Consider the following 23,202-nt stretch of genomic DNA (forward strand, 5'->3'; position numbering starts at 1 on the left):
AATTAGTCTCCCTGACTAAAGTGGAGGTTGTGAAAGCCCCAATTTGGAAATTCACATATGGTTTGAATCTTTGAAGCAAAATTTAAAAAGCTGCTGTGAGAAAATGCTTGTCCTCTAGCCAGGAGAATCTCTTTGATAAAATGGAATTATTAGTCACACAAAGAAACAAAGCTTGCCAAGGGAAAATTGGCATGGCTTCTGCAAAGGGATATCCCACCTCACCAACCTTTTGGAGTTCTTGACAAAATGAACAAGCACATAGATAATGGTGACCCGGTAGACATTATATACTTGGACTTTCAAAGGGGTTTGTGACAAAGTTCGTAAAAATCGTATGTTGTTATACCGCCCTGAGCCTGTCTGACGGGGAGGGCGGTCTAGAAGTGTAATACCATAAATAAATAATAATAATAAAAGTACCTCACCAAAGACTTTTGAGTACAGAGTCATGGGATAAAATGATGGGTCCTCTTATGGATTAAAAACTGGTTAAACGACAGGAAGCAAAGAGTAGGAATAAATGGATTGTTCTTGTAACGGAGAGAAGTAGGCAGTGGGATCCCACAAGGATCCGTACTGGGGCCTCTGCTACTTAATTTATTTATAAATAATCTGAAATTGCAAATGACACAAAATTATACAGGATGGTGAAAACGAAGCCTGACTGTGAAGATCTCCAGGATGTCTATAATTTGGGTGAGTGGGCAACAGTGTGGCAAATGAAGTTCAATGTAAGTAAGTGTAAGAGAATGTACACTGGAACAAAAAAATCCCAACTTCAAGTATATTGAAATGGGGTCTGGATGTACTGAGACCGAGAGGGAAAGAGACCTTGGGGTCACAGTGGATATATCAATAAAGGTGTGCCATAGCAGTGAAAAAGACAAACTCTATGCTAGGGATTATTAGGAAAGAAACTGAAAACAAAAAGGCTAATATTATAATGCCCCCATATAGGTATATGTCGAGGCCTCATTTGAAATATTGTGTGCAATTCTAGTCACTGTATCTCAAAAACGGCACTGACTTAAAAGTAGCAGTTATCCTGCAGAGGAATTTCAAATGGAGATTAGAAAGAGAGATGGCTGAATTGCAACTGATAACGAAGCTCAAGACAATGCATTCACCTGGATTGAATAGAGACAAAGACTTCCTGTCTCATTACCAATGCTGACTTCTCAACACCTACTACCCCTCTGCATACTCCACCCTATTCAATCACGCCTGCTTATAATCACTCCATTCTCCGATATATAAGGACAGATGGACTCACATACTAGCTGTATCTGAAGAAGTGAGCTGTGGCTCAAGAAAGCTCATACCCTATCACAAATTTTGTTAGTCTTATAGGTGCTACTGGGCTCTTGCTCTTTTTTACTACTTTAAGTCAGTAACAGTGGAAGGGGGACACTAGGCCTCACTGTTTTTAGAAGCCTGGGAATGGAATGACCCTGATTTGACTATGATTCTGATCCTTCCTACGTTACCTCGCATAAACACTGTTAGAAGTATGCTGCACTGAACACAGGACTTTATACATACATTGCTTTCTGCACATGCAGCACTCCCTTCTTGACTGGCAGTCTCAGTGCAGTCTTTCTTCCTCTTAAAGGCATCCCATTCTACATTTTGGCACCTCTCTATACTATTCCTCATTCTACTGACAGCTCCAAGAAATTTTTTAAAAAAGGGTCAGAAAATCTGTACCAACTCGGATCCAGCTAGAGATCCCACCATGTGTAAAAGCCTAGTCCTGAGGGCTGCCAACTCTAAGTTGTGAAAGCGGAAAATTCCTGGAGATTTGGGGACAGAGCCTGGGAAGGGTGGAAGGGACCTCAGCGGGATGTAATGGCATAGAGTCCACCCTCCAAAGCATCCATTTTCTCTAGGGCAAGTGATCTCTGGAGAACAGCTGGAATGTCATTTGGAGGTTGCCAAGCCTACTTCCCAATAATCTCACCTTGTAGGACTCACTTTGAAGTTGAAGCCTGCGCCACAGCAAGCAGCGTAGACACCCTCCTCTCTCCTTATCAATAACGCTTCACGACACCGCTAACATCCTGCCTTCAATACCGTATCCTCACAATATTCCTCAGCAGCACCGACCCGCCATTCGTCCGTTTGTTTACCTCACCCCACTATGCCTTTCAATACCGAGCGGCCCCATAAACGGCGCCAAACCCCGCTCGCTCTTTCCTTCTGCTTTACGACACCGGGGAAGGAGGAGAATGGCCCTCTCGCGAGAGTTCCTGGATTCTCGCTCGGTAGGGTCCTGCGGTCTCGCGAGAGCCGCTGGACAAGATGGCGGCTTGGCTGGGTTGCTGAGAGGAGCGGCAGGTGGAAGGGAGTTTGAAAGCGGCTCGGCTGGGCTCCCAGCTCCGGGCCTGCGGGGTGTCCCCGGGCGAAGGGAATGCAGATGGGACGGGACTCGCCACCGCGGCCCTGAGCGCCTCGAGCCCCCCGCAGCGACTGCTGCTGCCGGCTCCCCGTCGGGGCCACCTCGCGCTCGGGGCAGCCGCTGGCGATGACCGGAGAGAAGCTGCGCTCACTGCGCAGGGACCATAAGCCCAGCAAGGAGGACGGGGACCTGCTGGCGCCCGGCGAGGAGGAGGCGGCGGCCGCGCCCGGCGGAGGAGGCTCCTTCACCGGCGGCCGAGCGGGGAGCGGCAAGGGAGGCCGTGCCGGGAGCCACCGCATCTTCGCCAACCACCACCACCACCGGCTGCCGCTCAAGGGAGGGTCCGGGGGAGCGGCCCCCGCCGCTATCCCCGAGCCCGACAAGTGCTCCGCCGCGCACTTTCCGGTTCACGAGTGTGTCTTCAAAGGGGACGTGAGGCGGCTGTCGGCTCTGATCCGCACGCACGGCATCGGCCAGAAGGACAGTCACGGTGAGCCCCCGAGCTTCCGGAGAGGGTCCAAGCAACGTCTCTGGCTCCCTCCACACCAAGCCCATTTCTGACCCAGTGGCCGGCCTTCCTCTTCGTAAACCCGAGGCGTGCCCGTTTCTCCGCTTCGCGGGGCAAAGCGGTCTCCGCCCTTGGAGCCTAGTGCCTCTCTTGCACCTCTAGAGTCTAAGACCTCGAGCTCTCTGAGGCTATGCAGTGAGAGCCCAGAGCCGCCCCTCGAGCCACTTCCATCCCCGAGCGGAACTTGGCCGTAGCCCATTCGTTGGCAGCGCCATGGCTTCTGTGCCTCCACAGGCATATCCGTTACTTTGAAGGGTCGCTCTCATTCTCTTGCTTGTCAGGGCCGAGGCGTGTAAACCTTCGGTGACATAGTTAAGTAGCTATGGTGCAGACAGGCTTTGTGATGGCATAACTCCCGCTAACCGCGTTTGGGTGGTTTCGCTCTTAGAGGGCGAAACGCGCAGCCCAGAGTGCTGGTAACCGAGCGTTGCTGAGAGGGTGGGATTCTTTGGATACCCCACCGATTCTGTCCTTCCTTTTGCGAGAGCCTTGGAGGACTCTGAATTTTATTGGAGCAGCTCAGCTGCCTTAGGGAGAGGAATTTAAATCCTTCCCTCTGTGTGTCTCCTCATCCCCCGTCTAAACCAAACTTTCCCCAGCTGCTCTTTCAAGCAGCTCTTACAATGCAGGGAATGCTCTTAGAAGCATTCGCTGCAAGAGTGCTGGTGGGGATCTTGTACTTGCTTAGACGTTAAAATCATCTTTGGCTTTTTATTCTGAAGGAGATCTTGGAGCAAAGTTGCAATAGAACTCAGTAAACGACTTACTGAGTCGTTTGCATGAATACAGGTTAGTTATCATTCAGTGCAGAATTGACTTATCCAGAAATTAGTCTTACAAATAAATGACTGATAGCCTTTTTCTTTCAGAGAAGGTGCTGGTCAGAAGCACAGTCACCACCAGTTCTTCCTATGCTTTTATTTCTTGTAAAAGGCACAAGAAATAGAAGCATGACTATTCTGTGCTATTTTATACCAGTATACTGAGGAAAACCATCATTCCTCTTAATCGGAAATATAAAATTTCAGCCCATATTATATTCAACTATGAAAACATGCTGCTTTTCTCACCCTAAAGCTTACCTTGAGATGCCCCTTTGCAAATAACATTAGTTTGGGAAATGATTCTTTGGCTACATAGCAATGTACACTTGAGTGTAAGTCCTGTTTAATTAAGTGGGATTTAATTCCAGTAAACATGCATTAGATCAGGCTGCATATATGCCTTTTTCTACTGAAATCACAATCTGTTATATATAAATTTGAACTTCTTTTCCCCATTCAAACATCTGTGGATTTTTCTGGAAAGGAACTTGCTTCCCCAGGATTTCTCAATTTTTATTTTGCCAGTAGGTTTTCCAGGAAGATATTTATGGTTTCATGTCTTTCAACTTCATCAATGAGTTTGAATTACAGCCGGCAATAGCCAAATGCTATATCTTACTGTAATCACTAGTTTTTACTTTGACCTTTCCCAGTTGTAGCTTTTAGTAACAATTGTTTTGAATCCTTGATTTTTATTAGGGCATTTAATGAGAAGTCATAAATGTTCAATAAGATTGTTAAATTTCTAACTTTTTCTTATTCTGTCTAGTACTTTTATCATAAAGCATGTGAACTGCAAACTGGTGGGTATGATTGCCTACAGTCAAAGTATTAGTAAGCCTGTTTCTGACATAAGCAAACAATAGTCATTGTAGAGTAATAAACAGAACTACATAAGTAATGTTTTCTATATCCATTTGGTTTAGTATGTGGCTAAATAAACAATTACAGTATAAAACATTATTGCAAATGTTTTAATTTTAACTATGGTATCATTTAAAATGTGCACAATTTCCAATTTTACTGTTCCAAGCCCTGATTATTTCAACATAAGGTATATCCAGGTCAGGAGTGTATGGACATGGTTTGCCTTTTATCATTTCTTTAGGCTGTCTTCTATCCCCATACACTTAAAATCTCTGTCAAGAACAGTACAGTAGGACATTCAGAATTGTATCTGTTTAATTTTCTTCTTGTTTTGAGATAGTTAATGGTCTTTTTGTTTATAATACCATTGACATCAAGCATTGTGACTAGTTTGGTTAATGTACTGCCATTTGTTTAAGGTGATGATAACCATTTAAGTTTGACATAATTTATGTTTTATAGCTGGATAGTAATATTGGAATCTGAGCTGCTGAATTGTGAAAACTGTTGCTAATGGTGTGAAATTGGCCAAGGTTTTAAGTAGTCGAACATGTCAGCATTATTTATATAAATAAAAGATTTTGTTTTGTTATTTGTGGCATGCACAGAAAATAAGGAGTCTTGAAACTGGCCACATGCTTCAGGATAGTCATGGAAGTTGCTGTGCCAGATGTGAAGTGAATTGGAACATCTCAGCATAATTGCTAGAAACTCCCATCCCCTTGCTTTTTGTATCAGAAGTCATTGTCTATGAACTTGCTAAAAATGCTAGGCGTATGGAAGTTGGACACATGGTTTAGGATGACAATGAGAATTGCCATGCCAAAAAAGAAGGGAATCGGGAGATCTTGGGCCAGCCTATCCAGGTAGATGCAGACGCTCTCCAAAGGAGGTTGTCTGTGGCAGACATAACTTACCTGAAAATAAAGCTAGGAGCCTCAAAATTAGCCATGGACTTTAGGATGATCGTGGGAGTTGCCGTACCGAGCATGAAGGGAATTGGAACATTCTGGCCCAAGCAATCCCCAGAACCACCCCCCTCCTCACTACTTTTTGCTTTGGTTGTCTGTGGCAGGCATAACTCACCCCAGACTAAAGTCAGAGTCTGAAAATTCTGCTCTGGGTTCAAGATGATGATGGGAGTTTGTGTCCAAAATGAAGAGAATCAGAACAACCCTGCCCAGGGTTATCTCAAGAAAGGGTGAATCACATACTCTCAGCCAGACTGACCTCACAAGGTTATTACTATAAGGGCACGATAGAGGAAAGGAGAATGATGTACGCTGTTTTGAGTCTTGAATGGGGAGAAAGGCAGAGCATCATGATTCTTATAAATCTAATTTTGCATACAGTTTGCTAATGAAAGATGATCACACTTGATGCCGTTTCATCTAGTATTGCTGCAGCTCTTTGGCAGGTGAAATACCTGCTCCTTCAGTATTCAACGTACCATTAAATATGACAAGCTCATGGAGCTTCAGGATTTGCAAATGGTGTAAGCAGAGGTGGAGCCTGTAGTTACAACATATGGTAGGAAGAATGAATACAAGTAGTTTTTTCTGTAGATTTAGATTAGGAAGACATTTAAACTCATATCATCTGGGTTCAAGGTAGGCTACATCCATTGGATATTAACTTTTGAAGATGACATCTCTAACTGTATGCAAATACATTTGTCAGCTGCTAAGTGGTTGCCTAGTTCAAGGAAGTATTTTTAGATGAGCTGGAAGGGATTCCAAAGCTAGGGGATGGGAAATAGAGAAGAAATTGTTCTTGAGGTATACATCTGTACACGCTATTCAGAAGACTGTAGTTGGCTAACTGAAATTCTGTATAGGGATCAGTCTACCATGGGTTACTTTGTTTTTGCTTGTCACCAGATGATGAATTATGGAAACCAAAACACTTGAGAATGAGGTCTGGTTCATATCATTCTGTGTACCTTAGGCCAGGGAAGTGCTAAGATTATAATTGGTGAAGAGACATGCCACTTACATGTACCTCAGAGACAATAGTATTTATAATTCCAAAAATACCACCTTTGAGTGGCATTCTAATTTGGAAGATGCATAGAATTACACAACAAAATGAGATGCCAGCTGCTGATGCTACTCCCCTGCCCTGTAGAGAGTGTGTCTACAGGGCAGAAAGACAACAGTGATTGGGCTTGCCATACCCCAACAGAGGGGCCTGCCTCAAGAGGAGCCTTGTCCCATGAGGAAGAGTCACACTGAAGGTGCAGACAGGGAATCCACCCACCTGCTCGCGCAACCCCCATCTCTGACAAGGGCCATGCTGGTAGCTGAAGCATTGCTCACTTGCAACCCCTCCCCTTCCACCTGTGCTCCAAGGAACATGCACCCGTTCCATGAAAAGTAAGATCAGGAAGGCAATGGGACCTGGCAGAGGTTGCACCTGCAGCCTCTGGCACTCAGGATCAGACCCCCAAGTCTTTGCGAGGCAACTCCATAGAGGCGAGTGGGGGCGTGTCCTAAAACAAATGGTGGGAATGCCCATTGGAAAGCATTGGAGAGGCTAGAAGGCCCACTGAATGTGATATGAGCAATGAATGCCCATTGATTTGCCGCAGCTCCACATAACTGCATTGGAAAGATGCTAGGAGAATGCAGGGTGGACTTTGAGAACCAGGCTCAGGTCCCAGGATGATACCCCCCAGAGTGGAATGCCGGCCTGCAGGTCCAGAGAAACTTCTCTTGGGGCCATCATCCCCTTTCCAGTGCAAGATTTCAGAAATCCATCCTCGTCTCTTCAAACAGCAAAAGGGAGGGTGGTCTAGACTCATGGGAGAGGGGCCAAAGAGATCCTAGGGTGTCACCCCACACACCCCATCAATCTTGCTCCCCGCGTGAGCTGTCATCTGCCTGGTTTATCAGATTTCAGAAGCACTCTTGGACAATGAGAGCCCTGCATGACACCCCCCTTCCACCAGACACCCATGGGCAACATGCCAAGTCCCACCCCGCTGAATTTGAGTGGGGAAGCAGGGAGGAGAGGTGGGTGGGGCTGGAGCCAAGGTGCCACACAAAGGAGGCTGGAGCCTCCTTTGGGCAGCAGAGCCACACAAAAGCATGGAGGCACCTGGAGCCTTTTCAGGGCCATCCTATCCAGCCCAGCCCAGCACCAGAGATCATTCTCTGGGATGTGTGAAAAGGCAGCCCTACGGGGAAGTGGAGAGGGTGATGCTGTCATGCATAGGGAAGCAAACAAACAGGAAGGGAGTCGTTTTTCAACACAGACTTTATTGGACTGCCAGAAGTCAAGAGGGTGGCCGGTTGCTTGTTGTCAATTTTGTTGCCTGGGGAAGGGAGCTGCGCTTGTTTGAGCAGCAGTCAGGGCCAGGAGAGACATTCCTCATGCTGCTTTCTCAGGAGTGGGGCTGAGTTGCAGGATGGCTGGGGAATGGCTCTGTTGGCAGGGCTCCGATGGCAGCTGGGGATGATCACCAGAGGTTGGAACAGCCACACTCTGTGGCCTCCCTGACGGGTTGCTACCTGCCTGAAAGAGAAACAGACACATGTGGTGAGAAGCCAGGCTTCATGCAGGCTATAGCAGGGTCTGCCATGATTGGAGATGGCATCCATAGCTGGCAACCAGATGAAGGATATTACTTTGGCGGTTCAGTGCTCCTCATCCACATCTGGCTGTCCTGCTCCCATGGCTGCTTGGAGCTCTGATAGTGTGAAGGGAGCACTCATGGGGAGAATTATGAGAGCAAGCACCTAGTCACCCTGACCCACAGCTGCTCTCCTTCCTCTTGCTGAGCGGGGAGCCCAGCCAAGGGGGTCTGAACAGAGTCCCAGCGTAGACTGGCTAGAAGCCCGCCCTCCTGAAACAGCTGTGTCAAGCACAGCTCCCTGAGCAACTGCATCCTAATCAAGCACAAGCGGTGCTGGCTGGTGGGCAGGCCTCTCCTGACGGCTCCCCAGCTCCTCCTTATCTGTTGTTGCACCCACACTTCTCCCCAAGCCAGAACTTGGGAGTCGGGTAACCTGCAAGGGAATTTGGGTAGTAATTGTTAGTCAGACATTCTGGACTTACCTCTACTTCCCTGAGTGAGTGCAAAGAATTGCTTGAATTTTGCAACGTTCCCCTGGTGCACACTTGCGATGCCATCATGAGCACCCTCTCTCACCTTGCGCTCTAAGTATCCATGAGAGGGGGCTCTCAGATAGAGCCTCTAGCTTCCTCTCTACTTACCTGGCATCATGGGTGCCCCGGCTGGAGGTTATGTAGGGTGCCTGGGGCATGACAGCATGAGCAGATCAGCCCCTGCAGTAGTCAGCATCCTATGCTCTGCTGAATCGCTTGGGCAAGGCTGGGCACATGGGTGGATTATTGAGTTTCCCCATAGACTGGGTCTCTATAGGCTATGTCACCATTATTCACCTAGGGAGCTGACTGACTCATGCCCTGCCCCCTGGCTTCCGGCACAGGGACTTACACTGCAGTTACACCAGCACCCAGCCACCATGGCCTGGTGCAGATGGGGGGCTGCTGCGACAACATAGGGAGGGTAATGCCGCCATAAGTCTGGAATATGCCAACATAACACCTAGTTGGCTCTCTGTGATGTTAGTTGAGATTTCTTAGTCATCTGTCTCTCTTCACTGACATGCACATGTATAAAACCTGAGATTCCTGCGATGCTGAATTCTGTACTTGTATCACATTCTTGCATAACAGTTACAGAATACACATAGCTTAATTGCATATATTTTTAAGATTACTCTAATTTTCCAGTAATGATCTATTTTGAGAGATTGTATGCTTTTTGATGTGTTTCATTTACAGACTGTAATTTAGGAAGGCAGAATATTTTTACCCTACTATATTGTTTAATGATCTTTATCTAATTTCTCAGATGTAAAACTATATATGGAAACAATACAGACACCATAGCAAAGTGACTTTTCATGTCAATAACACATCTTACTCACTTCAAATTGAAGCGTCTCTTTACTGAAGCTGTTGTTTGTGTCAAATTTGAATTTTAAATTCTTTTTGCTTAAACTCCTGTAGATTTTAATCTGTTAATTTATATTTTCTCTGCAGGAAACACTCCTTTACACCTTGCTGTGATGTTGGGACATAAAGGTTGGTAAAACTGCACTTTCTTCTTTTTAAAAAAGTCATTATAAAAATGACATTAGACAGCAGTGGAAGCCTCTGACCACATTTGCTCCCCTTTGCACCTCTTCACACTGTTTGCAAGAATCATTAAGAAAAGGCAAGTGTAAGCAAGAGGAGTATTCCTCTCTCTTCACCTTCTCTCATCTATCCCAAATGGAAAATAGCTCTGGAAGCTGAAGGAGGGAAGGGGCACTATTAGCAAGAAATAGAACCATCATGTCTCCTCCTCTCATCATATACTCATCTGTATCTTGTCCACTGCCAGTTGCATTTATGTAATTTGGTGGGGCCAAGGGGCAATTGACTGTCGGGGAGCTGTCTGGGAGGCGAAGTGGCTTTATAGGAACTGGTCTTGTACTTTCTCTTAACTCTCTACAAGGACAAGAAAGTGAGTGACAATTGGAAATGTGCCACCAGTATTTTCTTTGCTTTTTCTTATTACTGTTTAATAGAAATGGAGAATGAGGAGGAATGGACACATGGTGGCATCTACATCAGAATACTAGAAACTATACATATTCCCCTAGATTTAAGACGTACATACGTATTGATTATTTATTAGTTTCCAGGGATTTACTCAATTTAATAGCAGACTCAGATATTGAGCCAACCCTGTGGACAGACTATGCACCAGTGGACTGTCAGTTATTTAAGTTGGAAGAAGCACATAAATAATATATGTGGAGGCTAAATAATTCAATTTTATGGAAAGATGAGATTAGAGAAAAGCTAATGCTAGAAATTAATAATTTTTTAAGGAAAATACAAAGGATGGAATCACTCCAAATATCGTATGAGATGCATTCAAAGCAGTCTTAAGGGGAAAAAATCATTGCTCTGCAGTCCACCCTGAAAAAAGAAAAAAATATATTATTATATATGGAACTGATGGTAGAAGTTAAACAACGATAGGAATATAAGCAGTAAAAGAGTATATATGCAACTATTTGCCAAAAAGAAAATTTTCAAAGCTACAGAATCAGACCAGATACAAAAGCAATTATGTTTGAAACAGAGATTCTGGTTAAATACCTTAAAAATTTTAGCTTGGAGAGTCAAAGAACATAAACTAGTTCGAAGAATAGATCTCTTAAGATGATAGGTTCATACTACACAACATCGAAGGATATAGCAAAACAATTGGCAGTTTTTTATAAACAACTTTATACATCCATCTTCTCAACCGGATATGGACAAAATTAAATTATATTTCAAACAAAATCAGGTAGTAAAAAGACTCTCCCAGGAACATACACTCTGGCTGGAACAACCCATACAGGAGCAGGAAATGCAGGATGTGATAGCCTAATTTAGTACTAATAAATCCTCAGGTTGTGATGGGTTCACAGTGGAATTTTTAAAATTATTCCAAAATGAGCTTAAAAAACCCTTAACTGAGTTAGCCAACTTTATAATGCAAACAAGGGGAATTCCACAGACATGGTCAGAAGCCAATTTAATGCCCATTTATAAAGAAAATTAAGATCCATTTGATTCATCCTCCTATAGACCAATTGCTATCCTTAAGTAGATGCAAAAATATTTTCTAAATGTTTAGCCAATAGAGTTCTAAAAATTATATTAGAATGGACCAGACAGGGTTCATACCAAATAGAATGTTAATGGATAATGTTAGAAGAACGCTGAACATTATATAATTTGGAAAAAATAGTGATCAAGAGTCTAATTTTAGAAAAAGCTTTTGATACCTTGGAAATAGGGTTTATTAAAGAACTAATAAGAGTAATGGGTTTTGAACAAAGAATGAGGACTGCTAGGGGTGCAGTGCTAGGGTGATTCGGTTTTCCTGATTCAGTTTATCCTAAAATGTTTTCAATTAAAAAATTGAGAAACTTGGGGAAGGGGTGTTAAAAACTCCTTTTGAATTTTTTTCCTCTTTTGGAATGAGTGAAGTTTTTTTACAAACAAAGGTTTACTTGCTAAATATATATAAGACTATCTATAGCACTGAATAACAGCAATTCCTGTGCATATTGTAGATATGTACCGCTTGTTTTGAAGGTTATTCTTACTGTTTAAATAAATAATATGGCAACAATTATTATTGGGTGTGCATGGGTTTCCCACTTCAGGTTTCCCTGAAATGGGAAAACAATCTGGAATAACCCGAATCCCAAACTATCAAGCCGCTTTGGGATTCCAGTATTTAAACTGCTTCGGTATGCTCCGTAAAGATTCAGAGCACACCGAGGAGAAAAAGACAGGGGAAGCTTTGTTCTCCCTCTGAGGTGGAGGACATTTTGGGTGTTTCCTACCATCCTATTGGGGAGGCAGGAAGTAGAATTTCTTCCTCTTCCTTTAGTAGGTGGGACTACTCTCTCTGTCCTCAGTTCTTTCCTGCCTCCGGGGAGAGCAGTTCTGCTTTAGTTAGCTCTTCTAACTCCCTACTGTTCTTCTTGATCTTCACCTATTACCTTATCTACAACTTCCTTCTTCTATTCCTTCTTTCTTACTCGAACCTTTCTTGGCTCCTTTTCCTTCTTACTTACTTCCCTCCTCCTCGGAGAACTGGAAGAGGAACCATGACGTCTAGGGAGTCAGCGGACTCCAAAGACAGTTTTTTGGAGCACGCATCGGGTTGTTCCTAGGGAGCCGTCCTACTGACTGCAGGATCAAACCCTGCCGGCGCCGGCATGCCTTCAAGGCTTGCGCAACCCCCCGACAAGGAGCACCAGCATCGGAGGCCAGACCCCCTAAACGACCCCGTCTGTCCAAGCGGGTGCAGGGGAAGGCTGCGCGCCCCATCCAGCCGACTGAGGGTGATGCGGCGTGGCAGAGCTCGGCTTTGGCGGGAAACTCGGCTGTGGCAGAAGTTTTCCCGCGCGAACACAACAACGTGCTTGCCAATCTCCCAGCGGGAGAAAATTGGCCCGAGAACAGCACAGGACGCCAGAGCTCCAACCGCATCATCCAGACGGCCTCCGTAAGTGCCCCCAACAGTGGCTTATCGCCAGAGACTTTGGCGGCCATTAGGCAAACCATGAGGGAGGAGTTATTATCCCTTTGCCAGTCAGAGCCTTAATGCCCCAGTAGCGATCCCCCCTTCAGGTGGTCAGAAAACAACCCCACTGGTAGGGAAGCAAATAGCCCATGGCCCACTAAGGCGGCCAGAAAGACTATTGCCAAACAAGTAGACAAATCGGTCCGCTGGCTGGAAGAAGGGTCATCTCTCAGTGAAGGCTGAGAGGATGGGGATTTCCTCCCTGAGGAAGAGGAGGAGGAAGAGGCATGCAAAGTGGATCAGTCCAACAGGCTGTTTCAGGCTGAGGACTACCAGTATCTCTTGTCAAAGACCTTGGCAGCATTAGATCTCAGGGAGACTCCAAAAGGGGAGGAGGAGGACCCCAAATCAGAGTCTTCTAGAATCAGACCCAAGGGGAATAGGGAATTCTTCCCTAGATCAGAGGAAAAAGCCAAGGTCTTCCCTGAGGGCGGAATGGGCCATGCCAGCAGCCCCTAAGCAGTTTCCAAATTCTATTAAGAAATTGTATGCCCTACCTAACTTTGCAACTGAGTTGTTACAGGTACCAATTGTAGACGCTCTAGTGACGGCCCTCCAATCACACGGCCTGCTTTCGGAAGATGGCCAAGGATCAATCAAGGACGGCCTGGACAAAAAGGGAGACGGAGCCCTTAGAAGAACGCATGAAGCAATGGCCATGGCGATCAAAGCTTCGGCCATAGCATCCATCGTATCCAGGGCCTCAGTGGTGTGGACCTGGAGATTGATGGAACTCCTACCAAACAACAATAAACGACTTCTAGAAGGAGCCAACAGAATTCTAAAAGCAAGTACATTCACGGCAGATGCCACATTGGATACTATGTCATTTGTTTCCAGAGCAATGGCCACGACGACGTCAGCAAGACGCCTTTTCTGGCTTCGGGCATGGCTGGTGGAAACTCAAGCAAAGACCATACTGATGTCCTACCCATTCCTGGGCGGCAAGCTCTTTGGGGAACAACTGGATAAGATCCTAGTAGAGACCAGGGACAAGAAAAAGGCCCTTCCAAAATCTCTAAAAAGACCAGAGAGAAGATCCTTCGACTATCAGCCCTTTAGATCCCAACACACACTGCCCAGAAGCCGACCGGACATCAAGCATACCTGGAACTTCCAGAGGAATCAGCCATGCAGAGGAGCCTTCCAATCCAGGTTGCAAAGGCAACAATTCAACCGCACCAACAGGCACGAGTTGGACGATAAAAGCCAGAAGCCCTGACTCGCAGGAGGCGCCGGTGGGGGGGAGACTACTTCTTTTTCGCCAAATCTGGTTGGACTCCAAGGCGGATGCCTGGGCCAAAGAAGTAGTATCCAATGGTTACTTAATAGAATTTTGCTCACTTCCACCGGAGCATTTCCTGGTGTCACCACTAAAAAGAAATCCAACCAGACGCGACATCACAATCAGGGCCATACATCACCTCATAGACATCAAGGCCGTCGAACCAGTCCCCCATATCGAAGAAGGAAGAGGGGTGTTGTAATGATTTCAAGTAAATGTGTGCATGTGTCTTTAAATGCTTGGTGTGAACTAGGTGAAGAGTGGGGGTGAGAGAGGGATGAGTGAGTGATATCATTGGTTGATGACCGAGAGTGTGGGCAGAGTGAATGCAGTTTAGACTGACAGTGCAGAGAGAAAAGTTTTGAGTCAGAAGAAAGCAGGCTAGCCGTATGCTGCCTGAGTATATTGAAATATTTATGAGAGAAATATAACCTGTGTGGAACCTGAACTGAGCATGTTTGTGAAAGAACACTCAATCAGGGAAAGAGGCCAGCTGTGTGCTGCCTGAGCAGGTTTAATATTTCTGTGAATAGGAGTTAGAGAAAGAGAGGCTAGCTGTGTGCTGCCTGAGGAGTTTAAGCATTTCTGTGAGAGAAATATTGAGTTAGAGAAAGAGGCTAACTGTGTGTGAAGCCTTAGAAGAGATCTGTATGAATGAGTTTAAATGAAGTAACTTTAAGAACTGAGAACTACTTTTATGAAACTGATATGCTTCTTGACTAAATAAAAGTTTATTTTTGTTTTGTTATATCCCAGAGTAGCTGCCATTGCTATATCCCATTCCTATCCTCAGGGCCACATAGAACCACGAAGGAGCCTGATGCTTAGGAACGTTACCAAAGGGAAAGCTTAAATAAAATATCTTGGAATATAATCCTGGTGGCAGCAAACTACCCAGAGGGTGTTAAGGGAAAGATTAAAAGAAAAATCTACCCAAGAGAAAGTAAGAGTCCTAACAGGTGTACTCTATCTTCTTCACTGTTCCAAAGAGGAACGGGGACTGGCGTGCCATATTGGACTTGAAGTATGTGAACCAGTTCATAAAGTTACGCCACTTCCGGATGGAGACTCTCCGATCCATAGCAGAGGCACTTCTGGAGGGAGAGTTCCTAACATCCATAGACCTTACGGAAGCGTACCTTCACGTTCCAATTGCCATGACTCAGAGACAGTTTCTGAGGTTCTACGTAGGGGGCCTACATTTACAATTCCGAGCGCTACCCTTTGGTCTGGCCATGGCCCCGAGAGTCTTTACCAAACTTCTCAAAGTGTCTGTCGTTCAGCTCTGAGAAATGGGTCTTCACCTCCATCCGTATCTGGACGATATTCTAATAAGATCCGAGTCAAGAGAGTCCTCTCTTCGAGATACCAAACGCATACTCCAGTTTCTGAAGGAGTACAGTTTTCAGATAAACACGTCCAAATGCTCTCTCCAACCAACACAGAGCCTAGAACACCTGGGACTTACCATAGATACCCAGGTGGGACACTTCTTCCTTTCCAAGGAAAAGATCACCAGGACCAAACAGTTGACATCAAACATCATCAGACAACCCTCGTCCCTTCTGATGGAGTTATCCAAACTCCAAGGCCTATTGGTAGCAGATGCGGAAGCAATTCAATGGGGACCCTTCCACATCAGACCCCTTCAATCATTCTTGAGACCATTCCAGATGCAGATCACACAGAGACAGGTCCTAAGGATGCAGCTACCCAGACAGGTCAAGGAAAGCCTAAGATGGTAGACAATAGAATCCAGTCTGAAGCAAGGCAAGAGTTTTCTTACCCCGACCTACAATCAGATATTTACGGATGCAAGCCTTCAAGGTTGGGGAGCCACTCTGAACAGATCCCTGATCCAAGGTACATGGACGGTGAAAGAGCAATCCCTACCGATCAACGTCCTGGAAATGAGGGCCATAGATCTAGCACTGAACAAGTTCAGCAACAAAATCTTCCGCTTGCATGTCCTAATCCGGACAGACAATATAGCTGCAAAGATGTACATCAACAGACAAGGGGGGATGAGATCGTCATGGCTACAAAGGGAAGCAAACAGGATCATCGGATGGGTGGAAGGGAATCTCCTATCTATCAAGGCAGAACACGTCAAAGGCGTTTTGAATGTTCAGGCAGATTGGCTGTGTCGGGAACAACTTCACCCGGGGGAATGGTCTCTCAACAGGGAAGTCTTCTCATCACAGCACTCTTCGGCACCCCGAAAGTGGACCTGTTTGCCTCGCATCTGAGTCGCCAGGTTCCAAGATTCTTCTCCAGATATTTCCATCCAGAGGCGGAGGGCATTGATGCCCTGACCTCGCAATGGCCGAGAGGACTACTTTATGCCTTTCCACCCCTTCCAACGCTGCCCAGACTGCTACAAAAGATACGGGAACAAGGGGTGACCGTGATATTAATAGCTCCAGGGTGACCCAGGAGACCTTGGTTTTCTTCCATTCAGCTTCTGTCCAGCATGCCCCCTTTATACCTCCCGTCAGCCGGACCTACAGCAGGGACCAATATGGCACCCCCACCCAGAGTGGATGTCACTGACAGGGTGGAAATTGAATGGGGACATCTCTCCCTGATGGGCTACCAACCACAGATAGTCCGGACCATAAAAATATACAGTGCAACATGGAAGGCCTTCACACGTTGGTGCAGATGCAAGAAGTTAGATCCAGTACAATCATCTCTACAAAACATTCTCGGCATCCTTCAAGAGGGATTAGACAACGGACTGAGACCGGCAACACTAAGGAAACAAGTTGCAGCCATTAGCACAGTCATACCCATAGTGGGAAATGAATCCCTTTCCTCACATCCGCATGGCCGCAAATTCCTCAGGGAAGCAACACTGTTGAATCCCCCGACAGTACATCGATTCCCAACGTGGCGCTTAAGCGTGTTAAAGGCTCTAACAAAAACCCCATTCAAGCCTATTAGGGAAATTGCCATGCGATGGCTTAAGCTAAAAACTATCTTCCTCATAGCAATAACATCAGCATGCCGTGTCTCTGAGCTGAGTGCGTTGTCTGTTCGCTCAGACCTTTGCATTTTTCATGCGGACAAGGTAGTGTTGAGAACTGATCCATCTTTCCTACCGAAAGCCTCTTCTAAATTTCATCGCTCTCAAGAGATCAATCTGCCTTCCTTTTGTCCAAATCCAAGACACTCTAAAGAATGCGAGCAGCATAACCTCGACGAGAGGAGAACCCTCAAGACTTACCTGATTAGAATGGAACACATCCGACAGTCTCTCTCTTTATAAACATCACACCTTCCAAGCTTGGAAAGCGCATGTCACCGGTGGCGATTGCCTGCAGCATTAAGACCTGCATCGAGGAAGCGTACACAGCTCAAAAGCTGAGCATACCTAAAGGGATCACAGCACATTCCATGAGGAGCGCTGCCACCAATGCAGCCTTTCGGAGAAACGCTCCATTAGAGGAAATATGCAGAGCCGCCACATGGTCTTTGCTATCTACCTTCATTAAACATTATCGATTACACACGTATTCTTCGGCTGCCACAGCCTTCGGAAGACTACTACATGTGGTGGAGGACGAAGATCTTGTCCCACCCGAAGAATAGTGCACTGCTTTGGGAGCACCCAAGATGTCCTCTGCCTCAGAGGGAGAACAGACCTTTGGACACTTACCGTGAAGGGTCCTTCTCCTCTGATGGCAGGAGGACATCTTGCCCTCCCAAGATCTTCAGAGACATTAGGGACCTTACTGAGTCGTTACTGTCCTGCTGCTTCTATCATGCTGTCTAACCTTCTTTCTGTCTGTACTTGAAGGGACTTTAGGCTAAGGGTCATAAGCGACAATCCATGGTTATATACTGTTGAAGGGAGTCACCCGATCTGAGGACAGAGAGGGTGGTCCCACCTACTAAAGGAAGAGGAAGAAATTCTACTTCCTGCCTCCCCAATAGGATGGTGGGAAACACCCAGGATGTCCTCCTGCCATCAGAGGAGAAGGACCCTTCACGGTAAGTGTCCAAAGGTCCATTCTAGCCTAGCCCCCTCCCCCTAGACTTACCTGGCTGGCAGGCTGGAAGGCAGCCAAGAGCCCTGTGACGACCAGCTGGATGGCAGAGGAGGTCGCTGCCGTGACAACCAGCTGGGTAAAGACAATGGCTGCCCCTGTAGTAATCCAGAAGGTAAGGAGAGGGACAATCCCACAGGAGGCAAAATACAATTAATTATACCAATTATCAATCATTTACAAAAGTGTATTGAAAGTGCAAGTGCTATAAATAATTCATAAATAATTCATACATTCCCATTCCATACATATATGAATAAATAGACCCTACAGGGAACTCATTGGGTACATAGTACAATCAACTGGGTACAATACAAAGTCTCTTTTAATGTAATCCTCCCATGTCCTCCTTGATGTTAACAAGCGGAAAAAAGTGAAGCCGAAAGGTGAAGTTCCAGACCACGCCCAATCTGGGGCCGGCTACACGGTGCAGATTTCGTATCAACTTCATCAGGAGCGTGTGGTCCGCTATAATAAAAGTTCAAGGACCATTTTATATCCAATGTTGATTCAGCACAATCCCCTGCCAACATGCATATATATGCAATAAATACAATTGAATTACGCGTTTCTTCTGTCCAAGTTGTTATGATAATGACTGTATCAATGTCCAAAGGGAATGTAGTAAAAGCCCACAATGGGGACTCGGCAATGAGCAAATGGAAAGTCACAATGTTGGAAGGGTGTGTGTGTGACCCCAGTCCAAGCTGAAGGAAAATCCAGAATGTGCCAACGGGATTATGCGTGCATATTATAGAATTCCCGTTTCGTATATATCATACTTCTTCCTGGGCACAATTAAAGCTGGACTGTAACAAAAATAAAATTTTTAAAAATTCATACAATCCTTATAAAAAATCCATCAAAAATTCCATTATACAACATTCCATTATACATATAAACACCACATACTTACAGGTCACCAATTTGCTAATTGCTCCAATGTGACTACCGACAATATTTTTCCCAATTTCAGTACATCACAAACATACTTCTAATGACACGGACAAGAAACATATAAGGAATGGACTCTCTTAAATACATAGTTACAAATTAATTGATCGACATAATTACATAGTTACAAATTAATTAATATAGTGTTTATAAAAAAAGGAAAAAAGGAACGGTTGGTTCACTGTGTATTCCCGGACTTTCAGTTTACAGTTTCCACTATCCAGGCTTTTTCCCTGGTTGTTGTGTCAACATGCATATATAGACATACCTTCAATACAGGAGGCGCACACATAATTCAGAAAGACCTGGAGTAAGGTGGCATTGCTATCTCTCTTACGCGCCCTCCACGCCCAGAAGTTCCCTTTACATTCTACGCTGGCTAATAAGTAACAGATTTCTTAAAGGGACCATGCTCATATACTAATCACTACATCCCAAATACTATGAACAGTTCCAGCCACCTTGAAATTGTCCTGGAATTATACTCAAAGAAAACAACTGAAAGAAAGGTCCTGATTCAAACCCCTCGGATAAACCGTATTGAGCTTGTGGATCCAATACGCCTCCCGGCGGAGGATAGATGTCTGGGCGGTGTCATGATTGTTTTTTTGCAATACTTCCAGAATGATAACCCTAAAAGCATTCTCCCTATGTTGTTTCTGCACGAAATGTTGCATTAAAGGTGCCTCCTGGATGCGGTTCCGTATCCGTGACGTGTTCAAGGACACGTACCTTAATTGGTCTAATGTTGCACCCTACATATACTAATGGACAGGGGCACTCAATAGCATATACCACCATAGAACTCTGACAATTAGCAAAATGAGTAAAAGACAGTCTCTGTTCCTTTAGCTCGACTTCCTTACCTACCCAGAGGACACTGTACACCTGGCACCGACCACATCTGAAATTACCCTGTGGTAACGTGTGCTGTTTATCTTTAGATCGTATGACTGCATGGACCAGATTGTCCCTTAGGTTCCTAGTCCTGTGAAAGCCTACCTGTGGTCTTAAATCACAGCCTTCGATGCCCTCTACCAATTTCCAATGATTAATGATGATTCTCTTAATCTTATTGGATAAAGGGGTACAATCTACTACCCAATGTACTCTATTTCCTGGGTCCTGTTCCCTAGATACAAACAATGACTCCCTACGAACAGATTCAGCCCGTGCTAGGGCCGCTTGAACAACACTCTGTGGGTAATTCCTCTTAATAAAGTTGTCACATAGAATTTTACTATCCCTTTCAAAATCCTTAGGAGAAGATGAGTTACGCTTGATCCTCAGGAGTTGGCCATAGGGGATATTCTCCCTCAAATGGTGCGGATGGAAGGAACCATACTCGAGGTATGAGTTCCTATCCGTCTCTTTGTTATAAGTTTTGATTTTAATTCTGTTCTCCTTATCTCTGTATTTTATAATGTCCAGGAAAGAAATCTCCTGACTGCTGTAGTGCCAAGCAAATTTAACGCAATTATCCCTGCTGTTAAGCCATTGACAAAAATCCTCTGCCTGATTGATTCCTTTGTAAAGGAAATAGAGGTCGTCAATGTAACGAAAATATCTAATCATATTTTCCCTAAACGGATTCGACGGGTGCAAAATATACTGTTGTTCCCATTGGCTCATAAATAAATTAGCGATGCTGGGTGCCGCCGCACAACCCATCGCAATGCCTCGTAACTGGAAATAGAATAGGTCTCCAAACTGGAAATAATTCTTCTCCAGGACCAAATCTAATAATTGTAATAGGAAACTGGATGGAAGATGACTATCTTGTCTTGTTACTAATGCCTCCACCACCTCCCTAGCACTCTCATGTGGGATGATGGTGTAGAGTGAGTTCACATCCATCGTGAGGAACAAAGTATCCTAATCCAGCTCTAGATCTTCTATCCGTCTTATAAAGTCTCGGGTGTCACCGATAAGGGGCTCAATGCCAGCCACGGCCGGTTGTAAATGGAAATTAACAATATGGCCAGTGGCTCCAGTATTGAGCCACAACCCGAAGCTTTGAACATCAACAAACCTACTGGTGGCACCTGTACCTCTCTACAACTGAAATCCCCCTTCCATTCACTCCTGCATCTGTAACTGCCTTTCTGATGTTTCTGTTTAGATGCCTCATTGACATCTAAAACTCTGTGTGTCCAAGACTGAAATTTTATCTCTTCAGCTACTGTCTGTAGCCATTGAAGAAGATACCATCTACCATGTTGACCAGGCATCCTCCCTTGGATTATCTTTTATTTTTTTAGGAGCTCTTTTTCTCTCCTATTCTTACCTTATCCAATCAGTCACCAAATTGTTTCTTCTCCTAGTCAAAAATTGTGACAACACTCCTAGATAAAAACCATAGTAGTCTTTTCTCTGGCCTTCAGTTTTCATATCTTACTCCCCTAGCTCTTTTTAGAATTCTGCTGCTGAAATCATTCATTTCCTATTGCTTTGACTGTGACACCTCTTCTTAATTCTTTGCATTGCTTTCCTACTCACTCCTAGTTGTAGTACAAATTCCTCATTCTTCTCTAAATAAATAAATACATAAATATCTCCAAAGTCTTCCATGACCTTCAGTCCAATCACATATGCTGATTGATTTCTGCCTGTGGTCTCACCTTCTCTAGCTCAAACATCCCCAGTCACCTGAAGATCTTTTACTTCAAGTGACTACCATTTTCTCCTTCGCTGCTGTTTGCGCCTGGAATTTCCTTTCAAAATACCTGTGTGGCATCCAGTACTGTTCTGGTAGACCTGAAGGAAATCATCTATATGGTGTTCTTTAACAGAGAATACTCATCTGACTTGCAAAAGGTTAGCTGCATAGTAGGGTTTGTTAGGATTGTCTAGGCTTTTCCTGAGAACACATACAACATTCTGGATTTATTAGTTTAAACTTGAAGTAGTTGCATAATAACCCAGCTGTGCTAAAGAAGCTCAGTACAGGAAGCCACAGCCTTCAGTTTGTAAGACCTAAGCAAGGCTGTGAATAATAGGACATTTTGGAGGTCATTAATTCATACGGTCACTATAAATTGGAAACTGCTTAATGGCATATAACACACACATACCATAATACTGTCAGTTATCCTTAATTTAGTCCTGTAGACTTGATTGAGACTAAAAGAGCTCCAATCAAAGCATATAAGTTTAATAAGGTCAAGTTGCAAGCTCACACAAAGTAGCATGCTTTATGCAGATTTAATTAACCTGAGCATCACATTCTTTGGGAAAGAAGAAATGTTCAAGGTATTATAAAGTCTTTAAAGACTAGTTTGTTAAAATATATTATAGCAACATTTTAGCACCACAATAGCTTTATTATATAAACTGTTGAATACTATTTAATCAGGTCAACCAAAATTGAAGGGGCAGAGGATCTACTGATTGCAATCCGTATTTATTAATTTGTTCATTGTTTTTATTTTGTAAAATGAGTTTTATATTTTTGTAGCTTCCCATTTCTTTTTGTATTTTTAGGCAGCCACCTTGAGTCTAAGAAAGTAAGGCATGATATAAAAAGGTAAAGATAGTCCCTTGTGCAAGCACCAAGTCGCATCACGATGTTTTCTTGGCAGACTTTTGGTACAAGGTGGTTTGCCATTGCCTTCCCCAGTCATCTACACTTTACCCCCAGGAAATGGGGTACTCATTTTACCGACCTCGGAAGGATGGAAGGCTGAGTCAACCTTGAGCCGGCTACCTGAACCCAGCTTCTGCCAGGATCGAACTCAGGTCATGAGCAGAGCAGAGCAGAGCTTGGGCTGCAGTACTGCAGCTTACCACTCTGCGCCACAGGGCAGATGATATAAAAAGGTAAAGGTAGTCCCCTGTGCAAGCACCGAGTCATAAAAAATACACACACATGCAAGAAACTGTGGGTGGTTCAGTTAAAATCCTGCATAGTCCTGGTTATCCCAAAATTGCCTTTGGTTTGATAAAGCAGAGTTGCACGTGTCCTATGGGTGCTATTCCATGTTCCTAAAGAATTATAGGCATATCTCATAAAAAATTTTAAATTGAGGAGTCTTGCTTTTCAAATGGAATTCTAGGAATATTTGCAGTGGCAATGATTTAA

General features: G+C 44.6%; 1 protein-coding gene across 2 annotated transcripts in view; it reads left to right on the top strand.

The window, feature by feature from the left end:
- Positions 1-2,319: 2,319 nt before the first annotated feature.
- Positions 2,320-23,202, top strand: part of ANKRD13C (ankyrin repeat domain 13C) — a 78,169-nt gene continuing 57,286 nt past the window's right edge. For both annotated transcript variants that reach the window (XM_054980963.1, XM_054980964.1), the window contains exons 1-2: positions 2,320-2,888; positions 9,731-9,772. In XM_054980963.1, coding sequence (XP_054836938.1) covers positions 2,525-2,888; positions 9,731-9,772 — 406 coding nt within the window. In that variant the 5' untranslated portion in view covers positions 2,320-2,524. The remainder of the gene's footprint in view (positions 2,889-9,730; positions 9,773-23,202) is intronic.

Source organism: Eublepharis macularius, chromosome 5 (assembly GCF_028583425.1).
Source record: "Eublepharis macularius isolate TG4126 chromosome 5, MPM_Emac_v1.0, whole genome shotgun sequence".
NCBI classification, from domain to species: Eukaryota; Metazoa; Chordata; class Lepidosauria; order Squamata; family Eublepharidae; genus Eublepharis; species Eublepharis macularius.